At 41.7% G+C, this 24,197-nt stretch overlaps 2 protein-coding genes across 10 annotated transcripts in view; one reads left to right on the top strand and one right to left on the bottom strand.

Annotated features, from left to right (window-relative positions):
- VPS13B (vacuolar protein sorting 13 homolog B) overlaps positions 1 to 7,088 on the top strand; it is a 741,189-nt gene extending 734,101 nt beyond the window's left edge. For all 8 annotated transcript variants that reach the window (XM_087447588.1, XM_087447586.1, XM_087447584.1 and 5 more), the window contains 3 exons: positions 1,307 to 1,409; positions 1,983 to 2,232; positions 6,143 to 7,088. In XM_087447588.1, coding sequence (XP_087303714.1) covers positions 1,307 to 1,409; positions 1,983 to 2,232; positions 6,143 to 6,391 — 602 coding nt within the window. In that variant the 3' untranslated portion in view covers positions 6,392 to 7,088. The remainder of the gene's footprint in view (positions 1 to 1,306; positions 1,410 to 1,982; positions 2,233 to 6,142) is intronic.
- A 1,616-nt stretch (positions 7,089 to 8,704) lies between these two features.
- On the bottom strand, positions 8,705 to 22,401 carry COX6C (cytochrome c oxidase subunit 6C). 2 transcript variants are annotated; one of them, XM_087447592.1, is made up of 4 exons: positions 22,334 to 22,401; positions 21,134 to 21,264; positions 18,954 to 19,082; positions 8,705 to 8,829 (listed from the first exon to the last, which is right to left on the bottom strand). In XM_087447592.1, the coding sequence occupies exons 2-3, from the start codon at positions 21,245 to 21,247 to the stop codon at positions 18,969 to 18,971; spliced, it is 228 nt and encodes a 75-aa protein (XP_087303718.1). In that variant the 5' UTR covers positions 21,248 to 21,264; positions 22,334 to 22,401; the 3' UTR covers positions 8,705 to 8,829; positions 18,954 to 18,968. The 2 variants fall into 2 exon arrangements, with proteins under 2 accessions (XP_087303718.1, XP_087303719.1); XM_087447593.1 differs by lacking the exon at positions 22,334 to 22,401 and adding an exon at positions 22,196 to 22,215.
- Between the last annotated feature and the right edge of the window lie 1,796 nt (positions 22,402 to 24,197).

Raw genomic sequence — 24,197 nt, 5'->3', positions numbered from 1 at the left:
CCTGGCCTCCTCCCTCCCTATTTCTGTCTCTCTCTCCTTCTCTGAATGACGTTTTCACTCACAGGGAAACGGACTAAATAAGAACTGCTGTAACTTGTAAGTGGATGAAGTTAAATGCTCCCTTATCAAATGCTTACACATTAATAAAAACAGTCTTCCTTTTGCTATAGACTCCAGTGAGGTAAAGTCAACTCATACTTCATAAATTCTTTAGTTTTGAAAACGCCGTTGTCCCTTACCCTGTTTCCCAGGGCTGAGGAACTCTCCCTTATGTAAGAGCATCTCAGAACAGAGCTTCACATGGCCTTGTTGGTTTCCATCATTCTTGTAAAACTTTTATTACCGCACTGAAGGTTTTACAAACCACTAACTCTTAGTCTAATGACGGTGCCTCCTTTATAAACATTTACAAGCCCTCAGAAAGCACACATGCTGTACCATCTTTGGTTCTGGAGAGTCTGGAGGCCTGCATGGCTGCTGCTGGGTGCCCTCATTTGGTGCTGGCACCAGGGAGAGCATGTAATAAACCAGAGGCCCCAGGAGCACTCATAATTGTATTCGGATTCATATTTAACAGCTGGATTAAGTCACTTAAATTCTGTATCTAGGCAAACCTTGTGCCTTTGTGTGTTTCTGTATGTATTGTATTTTTTATTATTTGACCAGCCACAGCAGAGACAACAGAAGTATTGTAGTATTAAGCAAGGAAGTCAACTAACAATCTTGACTTTTTTATCACATAAATTATAAATGATGCGTAAGCTGTTGCTCAAGACCAATTACTCCCAGGAGCATTATGCTTCTTCTAATTGCTAGTCTTTGCTTGAACTGTAGGTCATTCATATTTAAGTTTTTAGCTAAAGTAATATCATCAGGGTTAAGAGCATTGCACTGTTTAATAATTACCTATATACTTGCTTCCAAAGATATGCCATTATTTTGTTTTTGTTTTTGGTGAGGAAGATTGGCCCTGAGCAACATCTGTTGCCAATCTTCTGCTTTTTGCTTGAGGAAGATTAGCCCTGAGCTAACATCTGTGCTCATCCTCCTCCATTTTGTGTGTGGGACGCTGCCACAGCATGGCTCGATGAGCAGTGCATAGGTCCATGCCCAGGATTCGAACCTGCGAACCCCGGGTCGCCAAAGCAGAGCATGCGAACTTAACCACTACGCCACCTGGCCAGCCCATGACATCCTTTTGGATCTGTAGCATTTTATGGATGGCTCTAAGCAGATGACATCACTATAGCATGGAACTGTTTTCCAGAAAACAACTAGTAAAACTCCCTTACTTCTCTTACCACAGGTATTTTACACGGAGCTGGACTGTCTCAGCTTCCCAAACAGCGCTATCAGCCACGTGACTTACATGCTGACCAGGCTCCGAATAGCCATGTCAAATATGTCTGGTAAAATTACCTAGCTGTTGCTCAACTGTACACGCACACTGTATGTTAACAGGGCCTGGCTTGCTCTCAAGCTGACGGGCCATGCTTCCAGGGGATCCCAAAAGGAGCAGCCATGTTCAGCATCTCAGGCAGCACAAGGGCATCCTAGAGCCAGGGGAAGGCTGCCATCCCCAGATCTGGGACTGGTAGCAGAACTCCCTTGCCCCACGTGTACCACTCAGGGAAGGATGTACATTGGCAGAGAAGCCCAGGCCTGTGAGAGGGCCTGAGATTCTCCATGGAACGAGCATTCTAATAAAGGGTGACATTTCTAATGGAAAGAAAAGGAGCTAACCAGAGGCAAGGGAAATCTTTGTCCCCAGAAAGAGCTGGGTTCTATTGAACAGAATCAGTTTGAGAATTAAAGTGACCATTACATTTCAAGCAGAAATTAATCATCAGATTGTTGAGGGCCCATTGCCCTTGGGGAGCTTTGAGTGGGATTGCCCCACCCCTTGGTACAAGCAGTGAGCACTGATATGTGACCATCTTTTCCAAGCTGGCTCCTGGCCTCACTTTTCTCCTTTGAAACAGGAAAATGCTTCAGCCTCTGGGCAAACCAGAAGTCCACATGGCCCTGGATGTGATTCTGGTGAGGGGCTCAGGCCAGGAGCATGAAGGGTGCTTGCTGCTGACGTCAGAAGTGCTCTTCGTGGTGAGTATCAGCGAGGACACACAGCAGCAGGCCTTCCCCATCACGGAGATCGACTGTGCACAGGACAGCGAGCAAAACAACCTGCTCATCATACAGCTCAAGCAGCCAAGAGTGGCATGTGACGTGGAGGTACGTCTCAGAAAGTGGGGTGACCAGGGCTAGCTGCTGGTGAAGTCGAGATGCAAGCTGACCACTAGTGCCAGGCGTTTATGAGCCTGCAGCCCCTGGAGGGACTGGCAGAGACCAGGAGGTCTGCCAGAGAAAGGAGTGTGGGAGGCAAGGGGGCTATTGCATAAGGGGGTTGTGAAGTGCCCACCTAGGTGTTCACATGAAACTTTCATTAGGAGAGCCCAGCGGTAAGCCAGATGGACTCACAGCCTGGGGCTAAGCCACCATGAATTGAACAAGGCTTGGTCGTCATGGGGCTGTGGTGCTAGAGTAGACAGGACAGGATAGGACAACACAGCTCCAAAACAAGTAGGTCTGCACAAGAAGGGCCAGGACGGAGCAGCAGTTCCATGCCACTACTCACAAAGCGGGCCCAAGTCTGCATGTGGCCTGAGAGTGGCTACAGCAGTCTGAGAGTACATGAGAGGACCGCCATAGAAGTGAAGGGTGTCATGAGTGAAACAAGGCACAGGCAGTAAGATGGACCTTTGCAAGTTCACAAACCAGGAGGTCTCACTCACTCCCTCTGCCATTCCCAACCCCTGAGACTTCAGGGGTCCAAGTTTTGTGAATAGATCTCTCTCTTACCCATTGCTCTGTATTCTGTGTGGCTCTGTATAGGTTCCCTTTCCCATGGACAGGTTCCCATCACTTAAGTACCATGGGGCACCTCCTGGGGATGCTGCTTAGGCTCTTGGGACAGCTCCCTGGCCACATGGCTCCTGAGATGTGCTGGCTGCTGGCTCCTGGCCACACAAGTTGATGTGGAATGGATGCTCAGATGGGGCATACTGGGTGTCAGGGGTCAGAGGTGAGCCCTGACAAGAGTGGCACCATCTTTCTGCATGCCACCAGGGTGAGCAGGTGTACCCACTGGAAAATTGCTCTGCCCCTCCCTCCTCACTGCCTGCCTGATCCATGGAGCCCTAAGGGTTGGCTTCAGAAAGACATCTTTTCCCAGATGGCAAGCTGGAGCCTGCTGGTCCTAACCTGGGGACTGAGTGATCCCAAGAAAGGACAGCAAACCTGCCTCCAGCAGGTCCCACCCGATTCCTCCTTTCATTCTTTTCTTCCTGGTTATAGGAGCCTGTGTCTCCCTCACACCACTGTTTGGGTAAAATTATCTGAGAAGATGGAAGGCAGCCAACCACAACAACTCTGAGATTTCTCTAGTTTCTTGGATCATAATCAGTCAGGCTTTAAGCTGGGGCTTGGCACTAAGACTACATTGCTGCTTCGACTTGATGACTTTCTGGGAATAAACAGCGGTCAGATGTCCAGGCTGACTATTAGATCTGCCGAAACCTTCTGATCCAGTTGACAATAAAGCAGCGGTGACCTGGCTACAGGATTTGGCAGGGGATACTATCATTATCTTCAAGTCCTTAGTCCTTAGAGATACTTCCAAGGCCCTGAGGAATATCTGTGACCATCGTTATTCCTTAGCTGCTAGGGAAATATTTCAGGTCTTAAACCGTTGAGACTGGAGGTTCATCTTTTGCTGTTAAACTGTCTCCACTGTCTTCAATTGTGATCCTTCTCTCTTTGGCTTTCCTGTTTGAGGGGGGTCCTGTGGGGAATTACCATAGCTGGAAGGGAACAGACGTCAGTTTCTCTAGGGGTTATTAAGATGATAGCGGGAGTCACTACACCTAGAAGTTGCCAAGGCTAATTGAGACCATAGGATCCCTGAGTTAGAGGCAGAAGCACTGACAGACTGGACACCATGCTCAACACTGGTTTTCCAGTGGTGTTCAGGGATAACAGACTGTTGGAATTATAAGGGATGACTAAAGCAGGCAGGAAAAGATGACTGAGAGCAGGAAAACCGCAGGGTAGCTATTAGAGACAGATATTGAACTTTCACAGCAGCACCTGGTACTGGACAGAAAGGGTTGATATACCAGTATGCCTTCAGCCTCCAAATCCTTTCTCTGTATCTATTCCACCATTCCTCTCTCCTCAACTCCTCCTAAGAAACAAGAAATAACTGCCCCCTTAATCCTGTGTCCAAACCCTAACCTGCCCCACTCACCCCAAAGGAGACCCAAGCTGCAGAACAAAATGCTCCTGTGAGACAGTAAATCCTTAAGAATGTTGTAATCCAATGTATTTTCAAAATGGGGGAGAGGGAAGTTGCTCAAGGATGCTGCTTGCCACAGTGAATTTTCCTCAACTGCTGTCCTCATGTCAGTGTATACCAACCTAATCCTCCGACTTAAAGCTGAGTTAAGAAGCCTACCTGCTGTCTTCCAGGAAAAACTAACAGTATTTTAAGATCTTTATATAAAACGGCTTTCCTGGATTTTTGCTTTAGATGCTAGGAAACACAGCTCCTTTGAATTTTAAAAGGAATTAATTTGTAGATGACATCATTCAGTATATTTAAATATGACAGGACTCAGATTTTTTAAAATGAGCATTTGCTTTTCTTGCTTAAATGCAGCCATTTTTAGGGTAATAATTGCTTAATATGCCTGGCACATTACTGAAATCCCTTATGAGAGGCTCAAAATGAGTCAGAAGGTCAATTTATTCCTTGGCCAGGTTCCTTTCACAACACAGGTTTTCCTGTGCTGCTGTTCAGGAGGAGCAATTAAGACTTTCTGTGTATTCAAAGCTTTCCAGCTGAATCCTGACCCCATCAAATGATATCATCAGAGCTCTGGCTTTTGCCTGGTGGTGCACAGCTTTCATCTGTCGTGAATCTTTGGGGGGGCGGGGGGCCTTTATTTTCTTTCCCAAGCTTAAAACTATGAGACCCAAACTCTAACAGATGCCCTTATTCCTCTGGCAGACCCCTTTACCATCTCTTTACCATCCCTCTGACTTTCTACAGCTTTTAAGACACTCTTGGCTGCACTGTTTCTGTGCCCTACACAGAAATACATAGAAATTCCTTATATTACTACTCGTTAAAATGTTTATACTTCTTCCAGAGTGGTCTTGCCAACATTTAGCAGGTAAAGACTGCTGCGAGGTCAGTGGCTACCTGATTCGCACAGATCAGTGGCTTACATTAGAACTTCCCGCTCCACTTGATCTACACACTAGATAGCTACAGAATTTCACGGTGGGAAGAATTTATAGCTCCAACTGCCTTTGATGGGTGCTTTCTCAGAAAATCTCACTTAAGAACTTAGGTAGTATATCTTAGTTCTCCTATTTGAGCTCCACTGAAGATGAGCCAGACTTTTATGAACCATAAATGTACTTTGCATCCTCCCTTTTTTCCATAAAAATTTCCCCTTCCTCTGCCCAGTTTTTTTATTTTCTCTGGCTTTAAATCCTAGTATTTATAAAAACAGAAAATGTTACAGTTCAAAAGGTATTTATTTTTTTAATGCTCTGTCCAGAGCCACTGGTTTGAAAAAAGTGCTCTTCTCTACTTTTTTTCTATCAATCAAACTGAAGAGGTTCTGTCTTGAAAAGGTTTGAGGAGACAGGCAAAGACAGCTTTTATTTCAAGGTGCCGAGTTTAATGTTGATTAGATTTAAGTACAGGAAAGACACTTTTCTCCTTTGTTCCTGCACTGGTTAGTAAAGAGCAGTGACAGATGTTTTAATAGTTGAGTAAAATGTTATCAAATCATCAACTTCAAACATGGGACTTCTGCACACCACCAAATGCTTATTCAAAGGAGGCTGTCCTAATAGTCTCACGCAGAGCTTTTGTTATACTGCTGAAATTGCAGTTATCACTGCCACAACTCAGAGGAAAAATAAAAGCCAGCACTGTTTTGGATAAAATGGCTTTATTAGGTAAAAGGCATAATGTACAAGTGTATCAAGGCAAAAGAAAAATAGTATTGTTATAAAAGTCTCCTTCTGAGGGTTTGGCCACTAAAGAATCTTTATTTTTGGATCCCAGGTGGATGGAGTCCGAGAGAGACTGTCAGAACAACAGTACAACAGACTTGTGGACTACATCACAAAGACATCTTGTCACCTGGCCCCCAGCTGTTCTTCCATGCAGACACCATGCCCTGTGGTGGCCGTGGAACCTCTCCCCTCCGCTGTGAAAACATACCATTACATGGTTGATCCACATTTTGCTCAAGTCTTCATTAGTAAATTTACCATGGTGAAAAATAAAGCCCTGAGGAAAGGGTTCCCTTGAGTCCCCTCTGAGGTGTTGATTCCTGCTTGTGCAACTTAACTTATTTTTGAGAGAAACCTAACTAGCTCTAACGTCTAACATGGACAGAAGGCCTTCTGTATAGTAATTCTTTAGCCTCTTCTAAAATTCAGATTCTTCTTTCTCCCTATAACGAAGAAGAAAATTTTAAATAGAGTGATAAAAAACTTGTGTCTTTCCTATTTGGGGAATAGTGATTGATTAATAGAATCCTATATGTTGTAGTCCTATCACACATAGAAAATGCATTCCTTTTTGCTCTATATTTGCTAACATTTCAACTACAATTAGGATCTGTTAACTCGGCTCTAACGCAAAATGTGGTCAAGGCCTTAGAATGGAGAGACAGAGTAAAACTTCATTCCCAGGTATACCTGTTTTTAGGCTGAGACACCGTCTTTGCCTAATAAATACCCTTGTCTGCAAAGGTCTGGGTTCTTTAAATGAAATTAAATGTTTAGGATTTTATTGTTTAACCAGTTAAATTTGTTACTTAAATGGGATGCTATTCTTTAAGTCAAAGCTGCTATGTATATTCCTACTTTCAAGTCTGTGTTTTACTGAAATTTACAGAACATTCTGATGACTGTCCAGGTACGTTTTGGAAAAAATGTTTTTCCAGTTTAGATTTTACTAGGCAAGCTTGGAATAAATCTTTTGTGTCTACTGATGAAACAAACCCAAAGTGCTCAGGTGAGTTTCTTTAGTTTCATAAACAAAACACTACTAGGAACTCCCTTTGACACTCCCTGTGGAAGGGGTAGAGCAGAATTCATACTGCCCTGCTGCACTGGAGGAGAGTCAGGAACCCCAACATTAATCTTAAGAGTGAATCAGTCCAAATAAATAAATACTTTATTTTGCTGAATTGACTTGATCAAGCACAAAGATCTTCACAGTGTCTGATAATTCTGCATTTAACGGGGGGGGGGGGGGGGGTCTGGCTCAAGATCCTGGGTCACCAGATGATAGCATCTTTAATAGTCAGTAAATATCTCATACTCCGATCAGAACACATTGTTACTGATTACATCCAAACTTGGACCTGAAGTCTATCACCTACAATTGTGAGATGCTAAGCAAATTCATTTCAAATGCCCACTGACCTTTAACTTAAGTCTCATACGTGACTGAGTATAAGAAGTCACTGTATAATTAATTGTTTTTGGAAAGCAAGACTGTTGTTTTTGTTTGTTAATGACAGTTCAGGCCGAATATGAAAAAATGGTTCCTCCATTAGTTTGTTGTGTTTTATACTCATTTAGGAAAGTGATAGTTTTGTCAACTAACCTCAAGAGTAACTATTTTTAAGAATGTAAATATGTATTAATTCTTCTTTTATGGTAATTTTGCATACTACGTCTAAAAATTATCATATAAAATTGTTTAAAATGAATCCTTGAATTACCGAGCACACATAAATGTGTATTGTCACCAAGGGTTTTTAAAATGCAGTTTTTCAGTGATACCCAGGTATAATACAGCTCATGTTGTGACTCACTCAAGAATTTTGCACGAGTTAAAAAGGATAATAAATTTTTTTTTGTTATCCTAATATAGCAACAGTTGGTGATTAAATTAGCTGTGGCTGAAGTAAACTTAATTTTTAAAGCTCTTTGTGGTATCACTTTGATCACAACAAAAAGCATAATTAATTAAGGGGAGAAAGGTCCTAAGACCTCCTTCGAAATAAGTTACCACACTGTTAGTCATTAGCAGACATTACTCAATTCTGGTTAAGTAACTAACACAACCTTTTCTGGACCTGATCTATATTCTGAAATGTATATATATACTGTTGGCTCTTTAATAAAGCAATACTGAGTAAAGATCCTTAAATTTCAATTATCTATTTTATCTGTCTTGAGTGTTGATTGAGCAGAACTACCAAACAGTGACAATGAAGCCCACAAGGACTGTGTACTATGTTTACAAGCTGGTTGCATCTGCAGATGGGGAACTCATGCATATGGAAAGCTAAGTGGCTTGGGCATCTTTGGATTTTGTTATGGGGGGTGTCCTGGAACCAATCTCCTGTGGATACTGAGGGATGACCATAGTCATGTGGGCTCATGTAGGCCTTAAATCCATGGCCCAGGACTAAACTGCAACTAGCAGTATCTCAGTGAAATGGACAAAACAGCAGAGCAATCAAAAATGTCCTAAAACAATTAAATTTTTAATACTGAAATCAAGTTGTCTTCATAAGGTTCATAAACACAGTTAACATCCCTAATCAGTTCTGATGCAAGTGCCTTGAATAATATCAGTAAGAATAATTGAGCAAAGACTTACTGTCCATGTATTTCTTATTTATTTATCAAGAGAAACTATTCCTTAGCCCAAATATTCACGTTTCATAGTTCAGGAACACAGGTCAGTGAGTGACAAACTTCCATGGAACTCAACCCAAAGAGATTCTGTGGAGAAAAACATAGTGGCTAAGTTAATGACAAACAGTAAGCATCTCTCTTAACACCTCACCACCCTTGAAACACCTGAGGTCTACTCTACTAGTGGAGATCACACTTTGCTCACTAACCATTAGCGCAGGAGACCCAGTTCAGGCTGCCTGCGCTCCGAGTCCACTCTCCGCCAAGCTCCCTGACCACCCACTTTTCCATTTTGGCCATAGCACCCCTTACTCTGGTTTCTTGCTTTCATTTACCAACTTCTGCTGCCTTCTTCTCTCTCAAGTCCACCTCCCTCCATTCCCTTCTCATACTCACATACTGTTCTTACAAAGAGCTGCCCATCTATTCTAAACAATATTTCCTTTTTTTTTTTTTTGGGGAGGAAGATTGGCTCTGAGCTAACATCTGTGCTCATCTTCCTCTATTTTGTATGTGGGATGCCACCAAAGCATGGCTTGATGAGCAGTGCATCCGTCTGCCCTACGAACCTACGAACCCTGGGCTGCTGAAGCAGAGCACACGAACTTAACCACTATGCCACCAGGCCAGCTCCCTAAACAATATTTCTATTCCTACCTCCAACTCTGTTTTTTCTTACTGATTTTTGAACACAATCAGCTTCTTATAAAATAAAAAAGTCTAACAAATATTAAAAATTATCCTGTTAACATCAGAACATGAAATGTATACCCACTGTGGGAAATTTGAAAACTTCAAAGTTACAAGAAAACAGAAATGTCGGGCCAGCCCCATGGCTTAGCGGTTAAGTGCGCGCGCTCCGCTAGTGGTGGCCCAGGTTCAGATCCCGGGCACGCACTGCTTCTCCAGCCATGCTGAGGCCGCATCCCACATACAGCAACTAGAAGGATGTGCAACTATAACATACAACTGTCTACTGGGGCTTTGGGGGAAAAAAAATAAAGTTGAAAAAAAAAAAAAAAAAAAAGAAAACAGAAATGTCAAGATTCCACACAGAACTACTACTATTTTCTTGATCTTTTCACCTCCAGTTGTTTTTTCTGTGCAATTTTTATTTAATATAGATCATCCTTTATATAATAATTTCTTCATGTTCCTTTCTGAATGTAATTTCCTAATGGACCTAATAGTACATAGTATGGAAAAGGCATAGTGCCTTATCAATTTTCCAACCACTGGAAATAAAGTTGTTTTTTCTACTATTATTAGTAATACTGTGGCTACTTAGTGCCTGAATCTATCTGCATTTCAGGTATTTCCTTAAGATAAACAACTACAGAAATGGAATATTATAGAACTGAAGTTTCTATTAGGCAAAGTTACTTATATTCAAAATAATCCTTGAGTCTTTTAGAAAACTGATCTAAGTCCAATGCAGCAGGTCTCCCCGACCCCCCTGCACCCCATATCTTGGGAAAGATCATACACACAGCAGCTGGAATTCTCATTTAGGAACAGTCTCCCTGGAAAAAATGGCAGATTCACATCTGTGAATCTGTTTGTTGCATCAAACTCACACTGGGGTGGTAGACAGAACCTTTAATTACACTTATGTTGTTCTATCTTGCTTTTTTGTTGAGCTTGAATAAAGTTAAATACATGAATGATAAGATTCCAGTGTGAATACTTTCATCAGGCACCTGACACATTCTTTCAAATCAATTTAGTGGATGACCTTTCATCAGCATGCAAGTCAGCCCTTTTCTAGACAGAGAACCTTAATTCACACTGTCCATAAGGCATAAGGACTTTGTGGATATGACAGACCAAATCATAATCTATGGAAAGCCTCCAAATCACTTATGGACACTCAACTGGCAAACTATAAAACGTGTCAAAATCTTTGTTTTTTTACAGCACTTCTCCAAGTATGATTTTCCTAATGCCAATCTAGCAATTGATAATAGCATAATACATAAAATGACTTTGAACATAAAAAAATAACTTCATATGTCAGCAAGATAGTGGATTACAGTGGACTACAAAGGTCCAGACCCCTGCTCCCCCACAGAAAACACAACATATGGACCAAAGTGTCTCTGTAAGAACTCTAGAAACCAGTTAGGAAGCTGCAGCAACCAAGCAAACACCTAAACAAGAAAAAGCCGCACTCAAAAAGGCAGGAAATTTCATGGAATTTTTCCTCACCCTTGTCCCACCCCCTCCTTAGTGCAGCACAGTGTGGTGAGGAGGAAACTGACCAATTCCTGGCTCCTCCCTCAGGACAGAAGGAAAAGAGTGGAACTTGCTTGCAACATTCTGGCTTGTTTGAGGGCTTCGCAAGGGACTGCTTTCTAGCTTGCCTATCTCAGAGCACAGATAGAAACTTGATATAGTTCAGATATGCTAAAAGCAGTGGTGGGTCCCATGACACAAGAGAGCTGCAGAGAGAGTGCAGACTTGTGGGCACCTGTGGACAAGAGATTATGGGCAGAGGAATATAACAGACAGCTTAGGCTCCTGGAGGAAGCAGGGGTGAAGACTTAACGGAAATTAACACTTAAAATGCAGCCAAGTATACACTGGAACTAGAACAAAAGAATACGCAAAAGCTCAGGGAAGACATATCCCCAGAAAACGTCTGAGATGACCCTAAGCCTTTATGCCAGGCTGTTTAGTGAAGATCTTCCCCTGCACAGAGCCAGTGTGCAAAGAATGGGAGAGGTGGCTATTTATTCAAATGCCCAAACTTCAACAAAAGATCACAAGGCATACAAAAAAAGAGGGAAACACAGCCTATTCAAAGGAACAAATCTCCAGAAACCAACACTTAAGAAACACATGCCTCTGATTTATGTGACAAAGATTTTAAAACAAGTGTCATAAATATGCTCAACAAGCTAAGGAGAATTCAGACAACTAAACGAAATCAGGAAAACAATACACGAACAAAACAAGAATATCAACAGAGACAGAAATTACTAAAAAATCAAAATTCTAGAGCATAAAAATACAATAACTGAAAAAGAATCAGCAAACTTGAAAACACTTCATTTGAATTAGAGAGACTGAGAAGCAAAAAGAAAATGAAGTGAATGACAGAGCTTAAGGGACTTAGGGGACACCATCAAAAAGACAAATATAGGGGCCTGCCCGGTGGCGCACGCGGTTAAGCGCGCACGCTCTGCTGCAGCGGCCCGGGGTTTGCCAGTTTGGATCCTGGGCGCACATCGATGCACATCTTGTCAGGCCATGCCATGGCAGCGTCCCATATAAAGTAGAGGAAGATGGTTATGGATGTTAGCCCAGGGCTAGTCTTCCTCAGCAAAAAGAGAGGATTGGCAGATGTTAGCTCAGGGCCGATCTTCCTCACAAAAAGAAAAAAAAAAAGAGCAATATATGCAATATGGAAGTCCCAGAAGAAGTAAGGAAGGGGCAGAGAACTTATCTGAAGAAACAATGGCAGGACGGTGCTCCGCTACTGGTGGCCTGGGTTCGGATCCAGGCACGCACCGACGCACCGCTTCTCCGGCCATGCTGAGGCTGCGTCCCACATACAGCAATTAGAAGGATGTGCAACTATGACGTACAAGTATCTACTGGGGCTCTGGGGAAGGAAAAAAAAAAGGAGGAGGATTGGCAATAGATGTTAGCTCAGAGCCGGTCCTCCTCAGCAAAAAGAGGAGGATTAGCACGGATGTTAGCTCAGGGCTGATCGTCCTCAAAAAAAAAAAAAGAAAAAAGGCTCTTTAAAATGGGCTGGCCCCATGGCTTAGCGGTTAAGTGCGCGCGCTCCACTGCTGGCAGCCCGGGTTCAGATCCCGGGCGCGCACCAATGCACTGCTTCTCCGGCCATGCTGAGGCCGCGTCCCACATATAGCAACTAGAAGGATGTGCAACTATGACATACAACTATCTACTAGGGCTTTGGGGGAAAAATAAATAAATAAAATTACAAAGAATCTGAAGAAACAATGGCCAAAAACATCCGAAATTTGAGAAAAGAAATGGATATACAAATACAAGAAGTTATTTGGAAGTAGGGTGAAGCCAAAGAGACACACCAAGACACATTATAATCAAACTGTCAAAAACCAAAGACAATGGATCATGAAAGCAACAAGAGAAAAATAAATTCATCACCCACAAGGGAGCCTCTGTAGGATTATCTTATCAGTGGATTTCTCAGCGAAAACCTTGCAGGTAATAAGGCTGCTGGATGATATATTTAAAGTGCTCACAAAAAAACACTGTCAACCGAGAATAGTATATCCAGCAAAACTGTCCTTCAAAAACAAGGACATAACCTAACATTCCATAAACGAAAGTTCAAGGATAAGGAGTTCATTATTACTAGATGTTCAAAGGAAGGTCTTCAAAGTGGAAACAAAGTACACTAGACAGGAACTCAAAGCCATGTGAAAATATAAAGTCTCTGGTAAAGGTAAATATATGGACCAATACAAAAGCCAGTATTATTATAACTGTTTCATAAGTCCACTTTTAATGTGATTGAAATGGATTGTTATAATTTTAGCATGTTTTATGTAATCCCCATGGTAACCACAAAGAAAATATCCATAGAATACACACAAAAGGAAATGAGAAGGGACTCAAAACATGTCACTACAAAAAAATCAACTAAACACCAAGGAAGGTATTAAGGGAGGAAATGAAGGACAAAAAAGCTATAAGATATACAGAAACAATTAACAAAATGGCAATAGTATGTCTTTCCCTCTCAGTAGTTACCTTAAATGTAAATTGATTAAACTCTCAATCAAAAGACATAAAGTGGCAGAATGGATACAAAACAGGATCCAACTACATGCTGTCTACAAGAAATTCACTTTAGATCTAAGGACACACACAGTTTGAAAGTGAAAGGACGGAAAAAGATAGTCCATACAGTAAAACAGAGCAAGAGTGACAAGGGTGACTATATTATTATCAGACAAAATAGACTTTAATTCAAACAATGTTACAAGAGACAAAGAACACTGTATATAAAAATAAGATAAAACAATTATAAATATATATGCACCAAACACCAGAGCTTCCAAATATATGAAGCAAACACTAACAGAATTGAAGGGAGAAATAGACAACTCTACAATAATAGTAGGCAACTTCAATACCCCACTTTTTCTGGCTAGAAGAAACAGATAGAATATCATTAAGAAAATAAGAGGACGTGAAAAACACTACAGACCAAATGGACTTAATAGATACAGAACATTCTACCGAACAACAGAATACACAGTTTTCTCAAGTGCATATGAAATGTTCTCCAGGATAGACCATATACAGACTTAATAGATTTAAAATATAAAGTATCTTCTCTGATCACAATGGAATGAAACTAGAAATCAATACCAGGGGGCTGGCCGCATGGCTTAGCAGTGAAGTGCGCGCGCTCCACTACTGGCGGCCCAGGTTTGGATCCCAGGCGCACACTGTCGCACCGCTTCTCCAGCCATGCTGAGGCCACGTCCCACATACAGCAACTAGAAGGATGTGCAACTATGACATACAACTATCTACTGGGGCTTTGGGGGAAAAAAAAGGAGGAGGATTGGCAATAGATGTTAGCTCAGAGCCGGCCTTCCTCAGCAAAAAGACGAGGATTAGCATGGATGTTAGCTCAGGGTTGATCTTCCTCACAAAAAATAAATAAACAATTAAAAAAAAAAAGAAATCAATACCAGAAGGAAAATAGAAAAATCCACAAATATGTTAAAATTAAACAACATACTCTTTAACAACTAATGGGTCAAAGAGGATATCACAAGGGAAATTTAAAAAGAAGAAAGATCTGAAATCAGCAACTTAAATTTATACCTTAAAAAGCTAGAAAAAGAAAAGCTAATGAAACCCGAAACTAACAGAAGGAAGGAAACAATAAAGATTAGAGATAAACAAAATAGAGAATAGAAAAATAATAAGATAAATCTACAAAATCAAGAGCTGGTTATCTGTAAAGATCAATACAGTCATGCACTGCATTAAGGACATTTCAGTGGACAGACCGCATATACAAAAGTGTGGTGCCATAAGATTAGCACCATACAGCCTAGGGGTAGTAGGCTATATGGTACTTGAGGGACACACGACTGTATTGGCAAACCTTTAGTCAGACCGACTAAGAAAAAAGGGAGAACGCTCAAATAACTAAAAACAGAAATAAAAGGGGATATTACAACTGATTTTACAGAAGTAAAAAGGATTACAAAAATACTATAAACAATTGTATGTCAACAAGTTAGATAACCTATATGAAATGGATTACTTCCTAGAAACACACAACCTACCAAGAAATGAATCAGCAAGAAATAGATAATGTAAACAGACCTATAAGTAGTAGGGAGATTGAATCAGCAATCAAAAACCTTACAACAAAGAAAAGCTGAGGATCAGAAGGCTTCACAGGTGAATTCTACCAAACATTTAAAGAATCAACACCAATCCTCCTCAAGCTCTTCCAAAAAAGCTGAATAGGAGGAACACTTCCAAATTCACTATATGTATTGAATATATCCTTTTTCTATACTTTAACATCTTGAAAAACATTTCTGGGTGGGGAGAGATGGCCCCTACCATGTTTTCCTGAGCCTCTCTCTGTCTCCTTTTGTGGCCACACCTGACCATCTCATTAAAGAATACAAAACATTCTATAAGGCCAGCATTATCCTGATACCAAAGCCAGACAAAGAAAATACAAGAAAACTACAGAATAATATCCCTGATAAACATACAAGTAAAAATCCTTAACAAAATACCAGCAAACAGAATTCAACAGCTCATTAAAAAGATTATACACCATGGCCAAGTCGGAATTATTCCTGGAATACAAGGATGACTCAACATACAAAAATCAACGTAAGACACCAAAGAAAGAAAAAAACACATGATCATCTCAATTGATACAGAAAAAGCATTTGAAAAATCCAATACCTTTTCATAATAAAAACACTTAACAAATTAGGAACAGAAGGCAACTACCTCAACATAATAAAGGCCATATACAAAAAGCCCACGACTAATATCATACTCAATGATGAAACACTGAAAGCTTTTCCTCTAAGATCAGGAAAAACACAAGCATGCCCACTCTTACCACTTCTATTCAACATAGTATTGGAAGTCCTACCCATGACAATTAGGCAAGAAAATAAAGAAAAGACATCCAAATTGGAAAGGAAGAAGTAAAATGATCTCTGTTGGCAGATGACCTGATCTTATATGTAGAAAACCCTAGATTCCACCAAAAAAACTGTTAGAATAAACTAACTCAGCAAAGTTACACATGAAAAAATCAACAATTGAACAAATCAAAAAAATCAACAAAATCAACACATGAAAATCAGTTGCATTTCTACACACTAACAATGAATAATCAGAAAAGAAAATTAAGAAAACAATTCCAGTTACAACAGCATCAGAAAGAATACTAGGAATAAACTTAACCAAGGAGGCAAAGTACAAAACATTGCTGAAAGAAATTAAAGACACAAATAAATGGAAAGAGATCTCATGTTCATGGACTGGAATACTTATAATTATGAGGACGTCCATACTACCCAAAGTGATCTACATATATAATGCAATCCCTATGAAAATCCCAACAGTATTTTTGCAGAAACAGGAAAATTCATCCTAAAATTCATATAGACTATCAAGGGACCCTGACAAAACAATCTTGAAAAAGAAGTTGGAGGACTAACATTTCCTGATTTCAAAACTTACTATAAAGCTACAGTAATCAAATAGTGTGGTACTGGTATAAAGACAGAAATACAGGGCCGGCCCCGTGGCTTAGTGGTTAAGTGTGCGTGCTCGGCTACTGGCGGCCCAGGTTCAGATCCCGGGCACGCACCAACACACCACTTCTCCGGCCATGCTGAGGCCGCGTCCCACATACAGCAACTAGAAGGATGTGCAACTATGACACACAGCTATCTACTGGGGCTTTGGGGGCAAAAAAGGAGGAGGATTGGCAATAGATGTTAGCTCAGAGCCGGTCTTCCTCAGCAAAAAAAAAAAAGAGGAGGATTTGCACAGATGTTATCTCGGGGCTGATCTTCCTCACAAAAAAAAAAAGACAAATATAAACCAATGCAGAATAGAGCACCCCAAAAAACCTTCACATATCCAGTCAAAAAACTACCAACACAGGTACCAAAACCATCCAATAGGGAAAGGACAGTCTTTTCAACAAATGCTGTTGAGAAAACTGGATATTCACATGAAGAAAAATGAAGTTGGACCCCTCCCTTATATCATATCCAAAAATTAACTCAATGGATCTAAGACCTAAAGGTGAAAGCTAAAACTGTAAAAGTCATAGAAGAAAACACAAGAAAAGCTTTATGACATTGGATTTGGCAATGATCGCTTGGATATGACATCGGATTTCGCAATGAATTCTTGGATATGACATCAAAAGCACAGGCAACAAAAAAAGAATTACATAAATTAGACTCCATCAAAATTTAAAATTTCTGTTCAAAAGACACAATCAACAGAGTGAAAAGGCAATCTACAGAATGGGAAAAAATATTTGCAAATCATATATCTGACAAAGAGTTTAAAGAACTCCTACAACTCAACAACAACAAAAAACCAATCTGATTAAAAATGGGGAAAGGAGGGCCAACCCAGTGGCCTAGTTGTTAAGTCCACACGCTCTACTTCAGTGGCCCGGGGTTCATGGGTTTGGATCCCGCACGAAGATCAAGATACCACTCATCAAGCCATGCTGTGGCAGTGTCCCACATACAAAAAATAGAGGAAGAGTGGCACAGATGTTAACTCAGGGACAATCTTCCACAAGCAAAAAGAGGAAGACTGGCAACAGATGTTAGCTCAGGGCCAATTTTCCTAACCAAAAAAAAAAAACATTAAAAATTAAAGAGCCGACCCGGTGGTGCAGCAGCTAAGTTCACGCATTCTGCTTTGGCGGCCTGGGCTTCGCCAGTTCGGATCCTGGATGCGGACCTGCTCACCACTCATCAAGCCATGCTGACGCGGCATCCCACATGGGAGAACTAGAAGGAGCTACAACTAGGATATACAACTATGTACTGGAGGCTTTGGGGAGGGGAAAAAAAAAGAGAGGAAGATTGCCAACAGATGTTAGCTCAGGGCCAACCTTCCTCAAAAAAAAAAAAATGGGGAAAGGATTTGAACAGACATTCCTCCAAAGAGGATAAACAAATGGTCAACAAGCACAAGAAAAGATGCTCAACATCATGAAAACCAAAATTAGATACCATCTCATACCCATTAGGATGGCTCCTATTAAAAAAACAGAAAACAGTAAGTGTGGGCAGGGATGTGGAGAAATTGGAACTCTTGTGCTCTGTTGGTAGAATGTAAAATGGTACAGCTGCTATGTAAAATAGAATGGCAGTTCCTTAAAAAGTTAAAAATAGAACTACCATATAATCCAACAACTCCACTTCTAGGTATATACTCAAAAGTATTTAAAGTAGGGTCTCAAAGAGATATTCGCACACATCATAGCAGCATTATTCACAATAGCCAAAAAGTGGAAGCAATCCGTTCATTAATAGATGAATAAATACAGTCACGTGCAGCATAATGATGTCGCAGTCAACGACAGACCCCCATATACAACGGTGATCCCATAAGATTAGTACCATATAACTCAGATGTGTAGTAGCCTATACCATCTAGGTTTGTATTAAGTACACTCTATGATGGTCACACAATGAGGAAATCACCTAATGATGCATTTCTCAGACCATATCCCTGTCAAGCAAAGCATGGCTGTAAACAAAATATGGTATATATAAAATGAAGTATTATTTAGCCTTAAAAAGGAAATTCTGACAGATGCTGTAACAGATGAACCTTGGGGACATTACATTAAGTGAAAAAAGCCAGTCACAAAAAGACAAATACTGTATGATTCCACTTACATGAGGTAACTAGAGTAGTCAAATACATAGAGACAGAAAGTAGAATGGTGGTTGCCAGGGAATGGAGGAGAATGGAGGGTTGTTTAATAGGTACAGAGTTTGTTTTGCAAGATGAAAAGAGTTCTGAAGATTGGTTGTACAACAATGCGAATGTACTTAACAATACTGAACTGTACATTTAAAAATAGTTAAGATGGTAAACTTTATGTGTATTTTACCACAATTAAAAAAAAAATTCTAAACAGTAACTTCAAATAACCATATTACCTTTACATCCCAAAATCACTTTGCACTCTGAAAAATACCAGCCTTCCTCATCTCCTCAAAATCTTTCATGGAATCATAATTCCTGTAGAAATCTGCATATGCCTTCTTTCTTGGTTCAGCCACAGCAAACTAAAAAGTAACATATCCCATTAGAACTTATTTTTTAGATTATTAGAAACTTAATATCTAAAGACAACAAAATCACAATACAATATGTCTGTGTGTGTTCACCTTTAACTTGAAATCTATATTTCCTAAGACGAAGGGTGCAGGCATTGAGATAGATGCAAGGAAAGCAAAAGCAGCCTTAGGGAAACTAATTAGCAAGAGGAGTCTTCCTTACCTAGGAACGGATTATTCCTTTTGTTGGATATGTGGGTGAGTGTTGGGGGAGTGGGGCGTATGTAGACTGGCAAGAGCCAAAGAAAGATACCCAGAAAGCTAAAAGGTTTAGGGAGAAGACAGTCTGCCGTCTTCCCTCTGGCAAAGCCTAAATATTCCCACAGCTGAGACCTGCTACATTATTCTGATTCAATTTAAGTTATAATATTAATTTCAAAAGAGTCTGAGACTGATTCACTAACCATCTGCCTCTGAAAGGCACAAGAAGCTTTCTATCTGGCAAGAACAGTCCTGGGTGATTTAGACTTCAACATCATTTAAGCCCTCAGAATAGACACTGACCTGTTTTACACATGAGGAAAGGGACTCAGAGTTTAAGTGACTTGATTAAGATCTAGGAAGAAGCACTAGTTGGTAGGTGGCTCAATCAGTATTCAAACTCAGGTCTGTCATCTGGCAAAGGTTTTACTCTCCACAAAACACTGCCTAATAGATTTCAATGTGTGTATTATAATCCAAATTCTAATCCCATCCTGCATAGAAAAACCAGTAAAAAATTCTTCAAGTGCCAATCCACATCAGTTAAGGTGCTGCAGAAACATATGGAATCATGATACTTCACCTTAACACAGTAAGAGCCTTCTACCTGGCCGGTTTTACTGCTTCACCTCCTATGTGAATTCCCAACTTCTTCTGGGAAGACCAAGAGGCAGGAGACCCAGTGCAACCCTCTGAACAAGGTCTGCTGGGGCACATTACCCACAAAGCAACTGTGAGCATTTTGTTATAAGAAAAATCTTTTTCGTTTGAAAAATATGGAACACTAAGGCAGAGAGAAATAAGGTAACAGGATCAGTAAACAACCCAGAGAAATAAAAGCAAATGGATTTTATATTTTTTTAATTTTTATGAGGTACCTACAGTAGTGAAAATCAGAGACAGAAAGCAGAACTGTGGTTCTGTGAGCTGGGGGTGGGGGGGCGGGGAATGGAAGGTTATTGTTTAATGGAGTTCCAGTTTTACAAGACAAAAAGTTATGGAGATGGTGGTCATGGTTACTCAACATCATGAATGTATTTAATACCACTGAACTGTACATTTAAAAACGTGTTAAATTTTATGTGTATTTTACAAGAAAAAAATTTATTAGAAAAAAACCAAAACGCTGAACACTAAAATCCACAGAAGGCAGAGTTAAAATGCAATTCTGTGGCAACAATTCTTAAAGGTGCCAAACAAAACTACTGCCTTCCCCATCCCGCTGCTTAAATAAAACAATTATAGCCTGTGTTACGGGCTGAATTGTCTCTCCCTAAATTCATGTGTTGAAGTCTTAACCTCCTAGTACCTCAGAACCTAACAGTATTTGGAGATCAAGTCTTTAAAGGGATAATTAAGTTAAAATGAGGTCGTTAGGGTGGGTCCTAATCCAATGACTAGCTTCCTCATAAGAGAAAATTCAGACAGAGACACGCTAATACACAGAGGACCATGTGAAGACACAGGGAGAAGAAAGCCATCTACAAGCCAAGAGAGAGGCCTCGGAAGAAACCAACCCTGCAGCCACCTTGATCTTAGATTTCTAGCCTCCCGGACAAAAAACAAATTTCTGTTGTTTACCCCACTCAGTGTGTTATGGCAGCCCCACCTGCATTTAAAGATAGAGAACAAGCTATCCGAGGAAGATGAGGTACTGAGGTGAGCAGAGTAAATGGAAGGGAGCATATTACAGGAGTTTCTTTAAAAGACTCTAAACTATTTATGAAAATAAAACATTTCTGAATTTAAAACACACATCTTTGGACCATATGCACAAAGTAAAAACCAAACATACATACCTTATAGAAAGCTGCAACCCCCAGGGATACAACGAATGCTCCAACAATATGAAATCGCAGACGCTTGGCCAGAAGGCCACGCATCTGGGGTTTCGTCAGAGCACTGGAAGCCATGGTAGTTATTCTCCTTGCTGGGTAAAATAATAACACAGGAAAACTCTTAGAACACAGTAAGATATCTAAATAATTTTCATGCACAACGCATTCTAATACCTAGAGAGGCAAAGGCAGGATGGGGGACGGATCCCTCCCACAAAGCCTAAGGTGTTGAATGGCTCGGCCTGCTTCGTCTTCTCCTCTCACATACTAAACGACTCTACCCTAAATAAGCAAGATAACTGCGGCCAATAGTACGCGGGGAGCAAAAACTAGAAACAAAATCTCTCCCAGCTACAGGCAAGTTGAGCAGCGGCTCTAGACGGACAAGCGCAAATTCACTTACAGCATTCACTCCTCTACAAGCTTACTATCAACTCATTTAATTTTGCAGACAACCGCCTGAGACAGTCATCATTCCCATTTTACCGATAAGAAAACTGAGGCACACGCAAGTTACGTCACTTCTCCAAGGTCACGCGGTAAAAGACCAGACCGCAGGCAGGAACCCAGCAGTTGCCTCGAGGGCCCACTGGAGCGGGGCGCGCGCCCGCCCGCAGACTGTCCGCGGCCGGGGGGCTAGGGCGGAAAGGCCCGGGGCGAGAGGAGAGAGGCCGCAGGAGGCCCGGCCCTTCCCGCCTGCCACCGGCACGCTGACCCGTCTCCAGCTTCCCTCGTCTAGCCACAAAGGCTACCACAGCCAACACCCGCCGAGCGCCGGCCCTTATGCGTCAGGCCTGGGTGAGAAGAAACCCCTACCCCTTCTTACAGGTGAAAACACTAGGCCAGACAGGTCACATGACCTAGCCAAGGTCACACTGACGGGGGCAAGACACAGCGGGCACTGGGCCCGGGCCGGCCGCCTCCGAAGCCCAGCAGGTTCCTCGAGGCCCCCGCCACCCATCTGGCCCCGGGGGGCCCCGGTCGCCAGCCCGCGGCCCTCCCGAGGTCGCGGCGGGGGCGTACAGGGGTCGACGCAGGCTAGACGTCCCAGGTTCAGCAACCGCAGAGATGCAGTCACGACTCAACTCCAAGACAGACCGAGAGCAGGCAGCGGGAGGTGGCACTTACGAGAACCCGAACGACGGGCACGACTCGACTCACCTCAACACCAGCGTCCTTCCTGACTGATGGAGAAATGGACGACGCTCCAGCAGCGCGCAGGCGCAGAAGGAGAGAGAGAGAGAGAGAGAGAGAGAGAGAGCGCGAGCGGAGAAGACCCGGCGACGGTGGCCGAAGGAGTTCAAAAGACCTCCAGCATGCCTCTCGCCTGTCACTGCTGAAATTGACTTGTGGTTGGCTTTCCTGTGTGACTTTAGACTTAGGGCCTGACCTTCTGAGTCGGTTTTGTTAGTAAATTGGAGAAATTAATCTTACGCATCTACAGAGTTGATATGACTTTATTAGAGAATTCGAAGATATTTAATATGTGAATTTTTTTTCTGTAATACTCTACAAATGCAGTACAAATCATCCTGGGCCCATGGATTGCCCTAAACATATGCACAAACCAACATTTTCATTATAACTACCCTTATAAGAATAACCACTTGGTTTGGGTAAAGGGTGAATAAGACAGCAGAGTTCTTCGGAGTTCTGAACCCAGCAGATGAGACAGACATAAACAGATTAATACCAATCTAAAACAGTGGGTGCTACCCTAGAGACCTGACCCAGCTACTGCAGAAGCAATTAATTACCTACCTGGCAGAGTTGAGCAAGGTTTTTTTTCGTTTTTTGTTTTTTGTTTTGTGAGGAAGATCAGCCCTGAGCTAACATCCATGCCAATCCTCCCCTTCTTGCTGAGGAAGGCTAGCCCTGAGCTAACATCCGCGCCTGTCTTCCTCCACTTTATGTGGGACACCACCACAGCCTGGCATGAGAGGCGATGCATTAATGCGTGCCGGGGATCCGAACCCAGGCTGCCAGCAGCGGAGCGCACGCACTTAACCGCTACACCATGCCCCCCACCCCCACCCCGAGTAAGTTTGATGGAAGTATTTGGTGGGGTTTTTAGTAAAAGACAAGAGTTTTAAAGGAAGACTACTGGAAGTTTATGGAAAGTGGTGTGTAAGGTGACAAGAGATTTTCACATATTGAGGTATATGGGGTAACTATTTGGGTTCAAAACTGATTTGACTTGAACTAAAGAAGCTTAACTTTATTTAGGCCTATCAAACATACGTTGTACATCTGTGTTAACTATTTAAATGAAGAATGCACTCTCTTAAGATAAGAATGCACACTTCCCCTCTTATGCCCTATTGGTAGCCCTATAGGTAACACCCATATTAGTCCCTTTCCTGACATCAGGGTCATGTTGACCCACTAATTTACAACTGAATACCTCTTGGAAACTTTGATGAATATGCATCCTGGGTGTGTTTAATGTATATTCTTTGTTTTAAAAAGGTATAAAACTGTACTGAAAACCGTGCTTCTCCAGAATGCTTTCTTTCAATTTTTGTGTGTGTGTGAGGAAGATCAGCCCTGAGCTAACATCCGATGCCAATCCTCCTCTTTTTTTGCTGAGGAAGATTGGTCCTGAGCTAACATCTGTGCCCATCTTCTACTTTATATGGGACGCCACCACAGCATGGCCTGACAAGCGGTGCGGCTGTGTGCGCCTGGGATCCGAACCTGTAAACCCCAGGTCCTCGGAGCAAAGCGCGCACATTTAACTGCTGTGCCACCAGGCAGGCCCCGCTTGCTTTCTTTGTGGAAGCTGCCATCTGGGATTATAATCCTTACCCTGGCTCAAGTAAAACTCACTTTATCTCTCATCTATAGAATGGTTATTGGTTATTTTGTGTCGACATGGGCTTGGTTATTATTGAAATAACCTGGATTTATGTGGTGTTAAGTCAACTCAGCAAGCACGTGGAAGATACACTGAGACACAAAAGATACATGATATTGATTCAGCATATACTGATTGAGCATTTACTATATATCAGGCTCTGCTATA

Source organism: Ceratotherium simum, chromosome 23, assembly GCF_057802395.1.
Source record: "Ceratotherium simum simum isolate JZ-2026a chromosome 23, ASM5780239v1, whole genome shotgun sequence".
Classification (NCBI taxonomy): Eukaryota; Metazoa; Chordata; class Mammalia; order Perissodactyla; family Rhinocerotidae; genus Ceratotherium; species Ceratotherium simum.
This window is presented reverse-complemented; position numbering and strand designations above follow the sequence as displayed.